Source organism: Exophiala spinifera, assembly GCF_000836115.1.
Source record: "Exophiala spinifera strain CBS 89968 unplaced genomic scaffold supercont1.7, whole genome shotgun sequence".
Taxonomy (NCBI): domain Eukaryota; kingdom Fungi; phylum Ascomycota; class Eurotiomycetes; order Chaetothyriales; family Herpotrichiellaceae; genus Exophiala; species Exophiala spinifera.
This window is the reverse complement of record NW_015622519.1, coordinates 2,678,747-2,691,749: the sequence shown is the minus strand read 5'-3', so window position 1 is coordinate 2,691,749 and position 13,003 is coordinate 2,678,747. Positions and strand designations below refer to the sequence as shown.

At 50.8% G+C, this 13,003-nt stretch overlaps 4 protein-coding genes across 4 annotated transcripts; 3 read left to right on the top strand and 1 right to left on the bottom strand.

The window, feature by feature from the left end:
• Positions 1-36: 36 nt before the first annotated feature.
• PV08_09993 (uncharacterized protein) lies at positions 37-883 on the top strand (the record flags this gene model as incomplete). Its single annotated transcript, XM_016384308.1, has 3 exons — positions 37-277; positions 329-595; positions 642-883. 3 exons carry the CDS (start codon positions 37-39, stop codon positions 881-883), a joined length of 750 nt encoding a protein of 249 aa, XP_016232931.1.
• Positions 884-1,521: 638 nt separating this feature from the next.
• On the top strand, positions 1,522-2,538 carry PV08_09992 (uncharacterized protein; the record flags this gene model as incomplete). Its single annotated transcript, XM_016384307.1, has 2 exons — positions 1,522-2,000; positions 2,133-2,538. 2 exons carry the CDS (start codon positions 1,522-1,524, stop codon positions 2,536-2,538), a joined length of 885 nt encoding a protein of 294 aa, XP_016232930.1.
• A 368-nt stretch (positions 2,539-2,906) lies between these two features.
• On the bottom strand, positions 2,907-10,231 carry PV08_09991 (uncharacterized protein; the record flags this gene model as incomplete). The annotated part of the gene is made up of 4 exons (XM_016384306.1): positions 2,907-4,908; positions 4,960-6,248; positions 6,285-10,054; positions 10,108-10,231. The coding sequence occupies 4 exons, from the start codon at positions 10,229-10,231 to the stop codon at positions 2,907-2,909; spliced, it is 7,185 nt and encodes a 2,394-aa protein (XP_016232929.1).
• Positions 10,232-11,667: 1,436 nt separating this feature from the next.
• On the top strand, positions 11,668-12,712 carry PV08_09990 (uncharacterized protein; the record flags this gene model as incomplete). Its single annotated transcript, XM_016384305.1, has 2 exons — positions 11,668-11,728; positions 11,817-12,712. The coding sequence occupies 2 exons, from the start codon at positions 11,668-11,670 to the stop codon at positions 12,710-12,712; spliced, it is 957 nt and encodes a 318-aa protein (XP_016232928.1).
• Between the last annotated feature and the right edge of the window lie 291 nt (positions 12,713-13,003).

Genomic DNA, 13,003 nt, shown 5'->3' with positions numbered 1-13,003 from the left:
GAGTTCCCTCTGACGAGGCAGATAACCGTCCACATCATGGGCGGAGCAGCTATTTCCAGTAACGGGACGGGGTCGTACGGGGCGGTGGATCAGCTTGGTCGAGTTTTCACAGGCCAAGGTAGTGATGCGTATGACGGACTTGTTGTGGTAGACGCTGCAATTCTTCCCACTGCTCTCGGCGTCAATCCCTTCGCCACCATCACTGCTCTCGCGGAACACTCAGTCGAAGCTGTGGCGAAGCGAAACAGCTTGAGTATAGATCTCGTAACTCAAAACGGTCTGCATACGTCCTCACCAAGAAATTCACAGGTCCTAATAACATGTATAGGGACTCTCGACCTTTTCGGATGCACGGCTCGTCTGAAACCCGCCGGTGCAGAGCTCTCCAAGGCCGAGCGTGTTGTCCGCGTGGCGACGGAGTCAGGAGCTGAGGGCCTTGAGTTTACTGAAGTCATGACTGGCTTCATCAATACTCAGGACCAAGTCGACACCGGCAATATCACATCAGACTTCACCTTCGCGACTGATGCAGCTCGGGCAGCCGGCAGCACGGCAAGATTCTTCCTTAGTTGTCATGCTTGGGATATCGATGAATGTAAGGTCTTCACTTATCGCTTTTTAGGGGTAACTGACCGTGTCAGTATTTGGCCGATCTGATCACCCGGCAATGCTTACTGGGAGGTTTACCTGCGCTGGTCTAGCTGGGTCTCCGTTTATGGTCCTTCGCGGTGAGTTCAACCTCTTCATCAAGGATAAGTGCACGCCAGATACTACCAACTTGACATACGACTTCGACATGGTATCTACTCGAGGAGAAGTCATTCACTTTCGTGGCTATAAAGTGGTGAACCGATCCGTTGCATTCAATCCACTGCAAACTTGAAGAGCAACCTCGACCCTCTTTGTCACCTTGAGTAAAGGAGACCAGATTTTGGGCAAGGGAACGCTACACATTGAGCCGCAGGACTTTATTTCTCAGCTCTGAACATTCGCTTCACACGGCCCGTCACTGCTATCACGAGCATCCTCTACGGGCAAGTTCCTGACCTTCTTCACCAAACAAGTCTTGTCGAACTTTTTAGGGCCACTAGGCTGGCTGGAATTTCCCACCACAACGTACGAGGGCTATGACACCAACAAGAGGCCTCCTGCCAAAACAAGGACACTGTGAGGACCTTCACTGAGGATAGCCCTGCGAAGAGGTAGTTGATGCAACGTAGTCTATTGAACAGTCCTATGTAACAACGACTCATCGCTTGAAGAGCCAGGAAGTCGTCTCCACTCGATTCGGGAGGGGACCTCTTCTTGTACCCTCACGCCGCCTAGGAAGTGTACCCTCGGCTATGCTGAGTGATACGCTTCCTTATCTTGGTCCTTGCTCACCGAGGCACTAGAGGTAAGGCTATTCTAGCCAATCACAGTGTCTCGTGACAGACACTCACGTCGATCGACAACATAGTTTCAACTCTTCTCTGGTAGACACCTACTGCTTCTTTTTCTGGAGCCCGGAAAGTTGTCTTAATGATACCTGGAGCCGCCGTAGATCATCAAATCTACGCCCTTCCCACCATCAAGACGAATGCTGTCGAATACTTTCAAGCCGCTGGTTACGAGGTTTTCTGTGTGACCCACTGGATGGGCAAGACTCCCAATGCTCAGAGAGGTTACACAGCTTATGATGCGAGGCTTGATATTCTGGCTTCTTTCGAAGAGATCCACCGAATCCACTGCTCAGAGCAGCCTATCTACGTCATATCACACTGTATGGGATCGATCGCCTTGTCTGCGGGTTTGCTCGACGGTACGATCAAGTCTGCATGGATTAAAGGTCTGACCACATCTCAAGTCTTTTTCAATCCGATTGCAGGAACCGTGAACAAGCTCAAGGCAGCTTCGCCGGTGCCGCTTACCCGAGTTTATCGGCTCCTTGCCGGGAATTGGTTTTCTTGCATCTCAACTGAGAACGACACATTAGTGCAGCGGCTTTTCAACCAGGTTTTGTGATTCTACCCCGTCGGTTCGGCACATGAGCTATGCAACAGCGTTGTCTGCCGCTGAGCAGATCTTGTTTTCGGAAGGTGAGAATTGCCTCTATCGTCAAAGGCTTTTGCATTTGGCTGACAAAAGACAAGATTATGGACACATAAGCGCCTCAATGCCGCCACGCACGACAACCTGTCAAAGTTCCTCGGTGGGATCACTATGCGTGCCCTCGAACTGCTTATGTTTACAGGAACGCACGGCTACGTGGTGAACAACAATCGTGAGTCGCTGGTCACGCCCGCAAACTTGCAGTGTCTTCAAGGCATGCCGATCTTGTTTATCTCAGGAGGCGAGAACGTGGTCTTTAGCCCGGAAGGCACAGACAAGTCATTCACGACCCTAACCGCGGTTTTCGCCCTGAAGGATTATGAGCGTGAGGTGTTTGATGGATATGGCCATTTGGATTGCTGGATGGGCTCCCAGGCTTCTAAAGATGTATATCCGACGGTGCTGGCCCATGCCGAAAAGACCTACATCGACAACTTTACCGGCTAGGTATTGTTCCGTAGCAGTTAGGAAATTCAGCTTCATTTATTTCACTTTAAACACTGTTTGGGTTCGAGGAAGACATCTCCACAGTCCTCTGCGAGGGTCTGAAAGAAGCGTCTGCCGAAAGGAGAGGCTTCCATCCCAGAATTATCTCTCGTTACAAGAGGACGATCGCTGGAGGTCTCTAACACTCGCGGATGTAGCAGACACGATGATCGCTCAGCGGGCCCGGTATTATCGCCACGGTCCCCGAGGTTCCGCGCCAGGACCTGTCGTTCAAGTTTGGAGACCAACAATCGATCGATTCGCAAACAGTCTGTGTCTGTTCTTGTAATATGCTACCTGACCGTGTAGTCTGTTCTTATTTACCACCTTCACTCCAGACCTGCGGGAACCAGCTTTGAAGCCGAACTGACCTTAGCTGCCAGTGTCGAGATGCTCTGTCCACTTAACACTTCGAACAAGGAAATATCAGCCTTGATCTGCTGCAGAATCCAGCCTCGAATCTCCACAGCCATCAATGAGTCCACACCATACGAATGGATCGTCTTTTCTGGATCAATATTCTCCGTTGTGGTTTGTAAGCCTTTGGCCAGCTGAGCACATATGGCAGCGGTTATAATATTCGTTGCCTCCGCTAGGGTCTTTGCCTTCTCAAGGAGAGATGAAAGGGTTGATTTTGTATCTGATCCTTCGGGTGTCCCTCCCATTTCAACGATAGCTTGGTCCAGCCCTAGCTTTTCAAGGAATGCGAAGCGTGGATCATCGTAGTAGAAGGGGGAATCAAGTCCTTGTCGATGCAGAATCCCGCCGCTAGGAAGTCCTGTTACAAGCTGTGGTGGAACTTTCGAGTCACCATAGAATCCCACTATGGCCGATCGGACAATACTGTGGAGCTCGGTTTCATTCAGAGCAACAGCTTCGGATTTGCGAAGGTTGGTGAAGCCCCCTCTTTCGGCAATTAATCCAATTCCAGTCATGAGACCGAGATCAATGGAAACAGCAGGGAGGCCCAAATCTCGACGGTATTTCGCCAATGCATCTTGGTATGTGTTTCCAGTCGCATAAGCGGCCTGGCTTCGGTTACCAACCACACCCGCAATCGAACTCAGCATGACAAAGAAGTCCATGTCGCGGGGGAGGAGCTGATGGAGAAGCCAAGAACCATGGACTTTGGGCTTGATGGCTTCACGCCACGACTCGTAAGTCAGGTTTTCATAGATAGCATCGTTCAGCACCGCCGCAGACTGGATCACTCCTCGAATCTGTGGGAGTTCCGAAGAACATGAGGCCACTATCTCTTTCATGCGATCGGCGTCCGAGACATCACCCGCATACACGCGGACCGATATCCCCAGAGCGGTCATCTCATCGACGAGAGTCTGTGCATTTCCTGACTTAAGCCCTGAACGAGATATAAAAACCAGGTTTCTGGCACCATGGTAGAACAGAAGCCGGGCAAGGCTACGTCCAAGGCCACCTGTGCCGCCGGTGATCACATATGTTGCATCACCTTTCAGTCTCAGAGGTGATTTGGCGTCAGGGCTCACTGGAATCTCATCACTGTTGCTGATCGTGATAATAGCCTCATGTGGACCATCTTGCTCTTGGACGTATGCCAAGGCATCCGCAACCTTGGCCGCTGAAAACACCTCTAGATGTGGCTTTACCACGACTGACTGCGTCTTTACGAAAATTGACAGGTTCTTCAACGTATCAGCCACCAATTTTGGATTGGTCTCAAGATCATGAATCGTGTCGATCTGTGAATAATGACAACCCTTCTGGAATGGCGCCAGATCCAAAGCACCAGTGACGAAGCCACCGACGGTGTTGATGAGATGACCACCATCAGTGACACACTTCCAAAGTGTGGCCAGATCCTCACCGTTCGCGGACGTGACCAAGATTGTGTCGAAGCCGGCCTTGTCTGTAATAGCCATCAGGTTCACCTGCAGATTTGGATCCTCCTCATGGAAAATCTGATGATCTGGAATACCATACGCATTTCCCAGCTGTCGCTCTGAGTTATTCTTGACAGACAAGTGGACATCAGCTCCGAGACCTTTGGCTAGCTGGATAGCGGCTACGCCAACCAATGTTGCCCCCTGGACGAGGACTTTGTGGTGTTGTCGGATCTGAGCCGTGCTGAAGATACTCTTATGAGCTGTTCCAAGAGTGATCGCCCACGTTGCTGCGTCCTCAAAAGTGACTTGTTCTGGGATCGTGTGGCAGAGGCTTTCGGAGATCTTATAAGTAGTTCTGTATGGCCCTACCTGGCAACCAAACACGCGATCACCAACACGGAGACGACTCGTCGAACTTCCAACAGTCTTGACAGTGCCACTGAATTCCTTCGCAGAGCTCTCGGTGTCACTATGGATAATTAGCTTCTCCAAACATCGGACGAAATTCGAAGTATCTCACCTGAGCTTGAAAGCTTTGACCTCTACCTCAATCTGGTCAGCAGCCAGGACGCGATCTGCGATATCGGTTGCTGTCGCAGTGAAGTAGCTTGCGCTCCCTGCCACCGATCGGTGTAGCTGTAAAGACGGAACACCTTTTGCCAATAACATGGTGGTTGGGGACTGAATTTTATCCTTAATCATCTGCCCCAGTTTTTCGTCTTCCGTCCAACGACTGATGTGGATCTGGTCGGCAATCAATTTGAATTCTCTGTCAACAGTAGGCCGGAAAGCCACCCGTAGTATATTCGCTGCTAATTGCCCGAGATCTGATGTTGTCATGTAGTCTTCCAAGGCCAGGTATCGGAGATCAAGGTTAGGATTTTCATTCTTGATGACCCGCATGAAACCCATAGGGGCCCCAGCCACTGGAAAACCTCCTCCAGATATCCAGAGCAACGAGCCACAGTGCAAGGTGAGCCCCTTAATGGCGCCAAAATCTGCCGATGAACACTCGGTCAAAAAGGCATCTTCAGCCTCGAGCAGAGAGATGATGGGTTTGCGAGCTATCTGAGCGGACTCGATAGGCCATTTGTACCTCACTGCCGGCAGACCGCATTCTGAGAGCTGGAGATCCAAAGCCTGAGACAGTGCTTCGGTGCGCTTCGACGTCGTTACGGGCTCAATGATACATACGCCTTCCGGTGGTATTATTTCGCTTGATCTCAATTCCACGGTCAATGTCAAGCTGGTGGTCTCGTCTTGATATATCGTGTGGCCTAAGAGGGTGAGCCCTTCAGTACGTGCGAGCCCTGCATCACCGTCGCTATCCACGTTAGATTGCAGGGACATATGCAACGCAAATGATACATACTTAGTCCTTACAGCCACTCCTGGGTTGAGGCATATGAGAAGGCCTCCTTCCTGAAGAAGTGTTTTCAGCTTCGACTTCTCCTGCTCCCCTGTAGCTCTTGATCCAGCCTTTGGCCACACGATGACAGCGTTGAATGATTTTGTTGGAAGGACTTCGCCTGGCAACTCTGCACCATCAGGGACCTCGATGCATGAAGCTTTGGATTTCCACGGTTCCAAGGCCAGCCTCGCTTCGTGCAAGCTTTGCGGGTCGGAGTCTACATACGCGAATCGTTCAAAGTAGGTTTCTCCTATGTTATGAGTGTCCGTGAGAAGTGGAACCAAATGATTAGAAGAGGGCAAAACTCCTCTGAGCTGCAAGATCGACGGTTTTGGGTTCTTGTGTATAGTCAGTTCCATAATCTGGACAAATTGATTGTTAGTGGATATCCAGTTCGCCTGTCAGCCGACCAGCCCAGCACGAAAGATCCTCACCTTGGTCAGACCCTCTTGAAACGTGGCGGTTTTGCTCAGAATGCCGTCCAAAGCACCGCTCCCAGCGAGTGAGATATCAGGCTTCCACTCCAACGTGCCGAGGGGAGCTTTTAGTGAGTCAGCAGAAGCAGTCGAGCTCAAACGTGGTAATTCTCGACATCGAATTCCTTGAATGTGAACTTTGGGCCCATCCCACTGTTGATCGGAGTAACATATGTCGGCCACAATCTCTCGCGGGCCATCCCTCCGTGCGGTACAAAATCCGTGATACGTCGCTCCGGCGCCAGAAGGTAGGCTGGCGACTGCGATGGTCAACTGCTCAAACGACACGGGTACCGCAGCTGTCTGAAGGTTGAGAGATCTATCGTCGCCCAATGCGGCGAAGAGAGAATGGAAGATAATGTCGAGTGTAGTCGGGTGGATCAAGTGCTCGCTCTCAATGCCTTCGGGCATAATTGCCTTGGTATCAGGAATAGCAATGATACAGTGGCATCGTCGCTTACTAGTACAAATCTGTGTGAGGCCTTGAAATGCTGGCCCATAGTTAAGACCCGCTTGCTGGGTCGTCTTGTAGAAGTCCTCCGGTCCCACGTGATGAGTGCATTGGGCACATGACGCGCGATATTCCGATTCAAGCATCTTCTTTGCCTGTTGCGTTGCAGGCCAGGATGTGACGTTGTCTGATGTGTACCTGACACTCACCATGCCAAATGCATTCTCTTCTGGTTCTTGATCTGGAGTGCAGCTGGCAACTGTGAACGACCACCATTCGTTCTGGTACAATGAAGAGTTGGCGGCCTTCTGGCGGTGCAGTTGAAGCGTAACCTCGACTCCAGTAGAATCATCAGGCACGACGACAGCCTTGCCTATCCTCACGTCCTTTAACTGAATATTGTCGATCTGCCTGCTTGGGTCTGCAAGCTGGCGCATTGCCTCAATGGGCATGACCAAAATGCCGGCGGCGGGATAGAGGATCGTATCTTGCACAACATGATCCCTCAGCCAAGGTTTCTCCGAAGTCTTCAAGATGTTTCTCCATGTCGGCGCGAGCGTGTTGTATCCCGTCGTTACAGTTCCAATGAGATCGTGATATGGGTTCTGCCGATTTCGGTAATTTCGAGACAGTCTCGACTCTGACCAATATTTCAGTGTATGATTCCAGGGATAGGGTGGTAAGTCGGTGAGAACCTTTGGTTTTGATACGATGTCATTCACATGGAGCAGATCTACCGGGACGCCCTTGTCATACAGCGCTCCTGCGGCATCAAGAGCTGACTGCAATCCGTCATCTCCACGAGTGAGCACAGAGACATAGTCGACACCAGAGATATCCTGGGCCTGGAGGATTTGGCGCAGAGGTCCTTTCAAAGCGCTGTGTGGACCAATCTCGACAGTGATATTGATGTTCGTTGAGTGCGTGGTGCGTGCGCGTCGCCGCCTCTCATTAGAAGCTGTGAACAATGTCTGTACAGCGTCGAGGAAAAGCACTGGTGAGACGAGATTCCTAACCCAATATTCGGGCCCAAGGTCCCCTGGCGGCACCCGTTGCCCGGTCACACTCGAGGCCATTGTCACGCCCTGACTCGGTGTCGATTTGGGTTGCAGGCCAGATATTTTCTCTAGGTATTGAGCAGCTATCCGTTGCATATGGTGTGAATGGTAGGCGTTTTCGACTTTGAGCTTTCTGAAGAAAATCGAAGCCTCCTTCAATTTCTTACCCAAGACATCCATGGCACTTTCATCACCAGAAATGGTTACCGAGGTTGGAGAATTGATGCACGCCACGACCAGTCTCCCGTGGGCTGGGTCTATGCGAGAAATATGTTCTAAGGCCTCTGCTTGCGACAGACCTGCTGCAGCCATGGAGCCCTTGAGTTCCGGAGCAGTGTTGCTAAGTTCAGAGCAGAGCTTGCCACGCCAATACGAGATTAGCCACGCATCTTCACAGGTGAGAGCTCCGTAGGCATATGCGGCTGCTATTTCGCCACTAGAATGGCCGAGAACAACGCCAGGAAAGATACCCCAGTGTCGAAGTAGGTCAACCAGTGCAACCTGAAGAATCGTACAGATTGGTTGACTAAATTTGGCGAGTTGGATATTGCTGCTTGACTGGCTCTGTTCAAGCTCGTGAATTAGTGACCAGTCGCAGCCAATCGATGTCAGATACGCCTGAGCGTCAAATATACTCGCTTTAAAGGTCGGCAGCTGCATCAACTCCACACCCATGCGTGCCCATTGTGCGCCTTGACCGGTGAAAACAAATGCCAAAGCAGGCGGGGTGGCGCTTGAACGTGAAGCGGAAATTGAGGGAGCCGAAAGTTGTTCCCGGAGCTCTTTCAAGGTCGAAGCAACAACGTGAGCTTTCCAGTCAAAGCGGGTCCGGCGATGGCTAAGAGTATAGGCCAACCGAGTCATGTAAGCTAATTCTGCATCGGCTTTGATCGAGTCGAGGTACTCGCAAAATTGCTTGCGTAGCCTGTCCAGTCCAGCATCTGTTGGTGCGCTGACCACGAAAAGGCGTTTACGTGGAAATTCTTTGCCAGATCCCTGCGAGATCTCATGCCAACCCTGAGAACGGAGAAAGTCTTCTGCATTATCAATTATGGCGTGGGCATTCGTACCGCCATAGCCAAATGAGTTGACACTCGTTCGCTTTGAAAGATGCTGTGGCCAGGGAAGCGCCGACGTAGGTACAGTTATCTTCCAGTCGTCGAATGGAATGCGCCTATTTGGCTGATCAAAATGAATATTGGGTAATATCGTGCCCCTTTCCAGCATCAAGATACACTTGATGACGCCCGCGAGACCAGCTGCTCCTTCAAGGTGGCCGATGTTCGATTTCACAGATCCAACCACTATATTATCCTGCTTCCTGGCTTTGCCCAATGTTCGAGCAACTGCAGCCAGTTCAAGCGGATCGCCAACTGCTGTGCCAGTGCCATGAGCTTCGAAATATGCGGTTTCGGAAAGATCTAATTTTGCAGCCGAGTACGTGCTCAAGATGAGGTCAGCCTGAGCGTCACTGTTAGGCACCGTAATTCCTGTGGTGTGCCCATCTTGGTTGACGCCCGTCCCTCTGATGACAGCTCGAATTGGGTCGCCATCACGTACAGCATCTGCCAGAGGTTTGAGAATGAGGGTGGCTATGCCTTCTCCTCGGCCATATCCGGACGTACCAGCAGCAAAGGACCGGGACAAGCCTTCTTTGGACAACATGTGAAGATTCGAGAGAAAAATTGCCAAGTCCGGGCTAAGGATGAGGTTGGCGCCGCACACTATGGCGAGCTTGGATTCTTTCGATTTGAGGCTTTGGCATGCCAGATGCAAACCGACCAAGCTAGAAGAACACGCAGTGTCCAGAGTGATGCTGGGTCCGCGAAGGTCGTATGCCCAGCTCACACGGTTGGAGAGTAGAGAGAATCCAGTTCCAGTGCCAGCGTACATGGGAGCAGTTTCGCTGTCCTTTATCTGTTGCTCATGCCAATCCCTAGTGAAGCAGCCAATATAGCATCCTGTATCACTGCCTGCCAGGTCGTGAAGTCGTAGTCCGGCATTTTCCAAGGCCTCGTAAGTAACCTCGAGCAACATCCTCGCTGTCGGGTCCATGGCCTTTGCATCCTGTGCTGTTATGTTGAAGAATGGAGCATCAAAGGCCGATATGTCTCCGTCAAGGAAGTGGCCTCCGCGACATCGAAGGGTGCCCAGTTTGTCCCCTGCATGATAGAATGCATCCACATTGAACCGCGACTTGGGAACTTCGGTGTAGGCAGCTGTGGAAATGTGCGATTAGCCAACCTTCTTAGCTAACAGCCTTTCTGCTCACATTCTGAATTGTACAATAGGTTCCAGAACTTGTCTGTCGTTGAGGCCCCTCCAGGAAACCGACATGAGAGTCCAATGACTGCTATGTCATCAGAGTCTGTCGCCAACTGTGCTAAAGAACCCATGATCTAGAGTGTGAGAGAATGTGCCCCGGTAATGATGAAACTTCTGCCTGGCTTGAAACCTCCAAGGCAAGGGACAACTCCCTCGGGGATTGGACTTTATATTTACTACGAAATGAGCCATTGACGATTAGCTCGCGACGTTGGGTGAGCTGGTCAATTAACCACGGCTGAGGCTATCCACATCGTCCAAGAAGAGTAGCGCATTGCAGCCCGCAGTCATATTTTTCAGCCATCAAGCCGGCGAATTTCAAAAGCATCGGGAATCAGTTTCAATTTTGCTAGCCTCTGGAGTGGTTGTGATCATTCTATTATCTGGTATCCCCCCAGCCAGCCGCGAGCTAAGATCGACAGCCTATAATGGTATAGTGACATAGTGATATGCTTGACGCGACATGAAAGAACCAAGATTGACATGCCGTACTCTTTTATGTCAAACCCAGCGATACAGTGGGTATCAAGGGTTTGAGACCGCCAACAACGAAGGATGCATATGCATTGCCAACGTTGGCCGGAGCTGGCTCAAGGCTAGCATTGCTTATGGCGCATGGGAGCCACATAGTTGGCCTTTAGCGAGATATTCACAGCACAAGTCACTTTCATCGCCCAATCCCATGTCCACTCAGGGTATGATCGTCGGTATTTAACGGCGAGACGGGCCTTATTTGACGAATTTGACGTCAAACGTGCTTCTACAGTAATCGGCTCCAATCTTGGTTTTAGAACCGGTTGCTCCAGCTGCTCCGCCCTGAGTTGGTGGTCGCGAAGCCTATAAGGAGCTGTTGTGGGTCGGATAGCTTGTTGGTTGGGGGTTAGCCCGCGGAATTCGCGATTGTGGACTGCGCTTTTCTTCGCCCTGAGCCCAATTACCGTCAAGAGAGGCTGAAATTACTTATCGTGCCGCGTACGATGCAACCGCCCAGGGGTTCTGCAACTAATGAGCAGCTGCGAGCGTCCATCTTATCGCAGAAGTTAGCATCACACCGCTAGTTCTTTCTCTCTTGGCATTTCCCTGGACTTTATCACATACATCATAACGGTAGTTATCGATAACCGCGATCATAGGCCCGTGTGTCGTCCGAAGCTAACGAGCACCGTAAGTCGCTATGGAGGTAAGTGGCTGGCGTCAAGTTGTCTCAGCTTCAGTTGGGATCGGCGACACCGCGCTCATGCCACGCTTCAGATGGGATCGGCGACACCGCGCTCATGCCACGCTTCAGAAAGTACAATTGTTTGCGCTTCGATCTACTCCGCATAAGCAAAAGCTCAAGGCTCCCTCACTGCCTGTATCCATGGATTGCCAGATATAGTGACATGTTGATCGGACGTAAATGCTTGCATCTCTTTAACGCGTTACTGTTGTGTTCGGTGGCGTTGCAATAGGTCAATACTCTCGCTCTTCTACTTGCAAGACTGTCTGAATATTCATCTCATTTAATATGAAGTTCCTCTGTCTGCATGGCCGGGGTACCAACTCGGACATTTTTGAGGCTCAACTAGGTATGTGCCTGGTAGGATTCAGAATGCCGCCGACCCAGGTGTATGCGTTTAAACCTTGTCCATGGCTAACCCCTTGAACTCCAAGCAGGACCACTGATCTCTCAACTATCTTCTCAGCATACTTTTGATTTCGTAGATGCGCCGTCCGAATCCGCAGCGGCTCCTGGCATCGCGAAATTTTACCCAGGGCCGTATCTGGCGTGGTTTTCACGCTACGAGCCCGAACATGTGGAAGAAACCCATCAATATCTTCGAACCATCATTAATGAAGATGGACCTTACGACGGAATAATTGGGTTTTCACAAGGAGCCTCTCTGGCAGCTAGTATGCTGCTAGCCGAGGAGTTTTATAGGGCAAACGGACACGCAGAGGCTACCAGAAGCCTGCCATTCAAAGTTGCCATCTTCTTCAACAGTGTCATGCTATTTTCGCCATCAGAAGAGATTGGTGACGATATCACTCAACAAATCAAACAGCAAGAAGAGAGATATATCGGCTTCCTCAATGGCTCCGACGATTGGCAACAATCATCCAGTACCTCAACACTTCCACCTTCTCCAACCTCTACTACGGCCTCGGGTCCCATCATGTGGAAAATGCCCAACTGGGATCTCTCATCAACTTCGCTTTCTTCACTCTCCTCGAACTCTTCAGACAATATGGAAAACAATCGCGAATTCCAAGCTGCGAGAAAACGATCAGTGGCGTTTGAGTCAACCCGTCTTCTGAAGACTCCACTAGTATACGGCTTCGTGCCTTCACAATTCCCTCATCGAATATCAATTCCAACTTTGCATGTCATTGGCAAAAATGACGAATTCGCAGAGCACTCCAAGACACTCGTGAAGCTGTGCAAATCCGACAAGGCTGAAGTGCTAATCACCGATGGCGCACACGATTTACCCCGGTCTAAGTCTGCATTAGACGAGTGCGCCAAAATATTTGACTTGGTGACGATGATGGCCTCGCTTATCGATCTTTGATCTCGGTACGCTTGGGGATGCTCCGAGATTCCGCTACAGTGGCATGCATATACAGCTGGTAGATCTCCTGATCAGGAAAATGGCGTTAAGGAGTCATTGCAAACATGTTTGATATCGGCATAGATTGTTTCACGTACAGTGTTGCAGCTTGAAAGAGTAGTAAGATTATAGACTTGGGATGTCCTTCCGGACTGTGTCCACAAGTTCAAGTGTACGTGCACTGTTCCCGGAAACTCTTTAGATCAGACTCCTGTTCACCTCCCCGAGGATGGCCTGCGACCCCGAAATCGC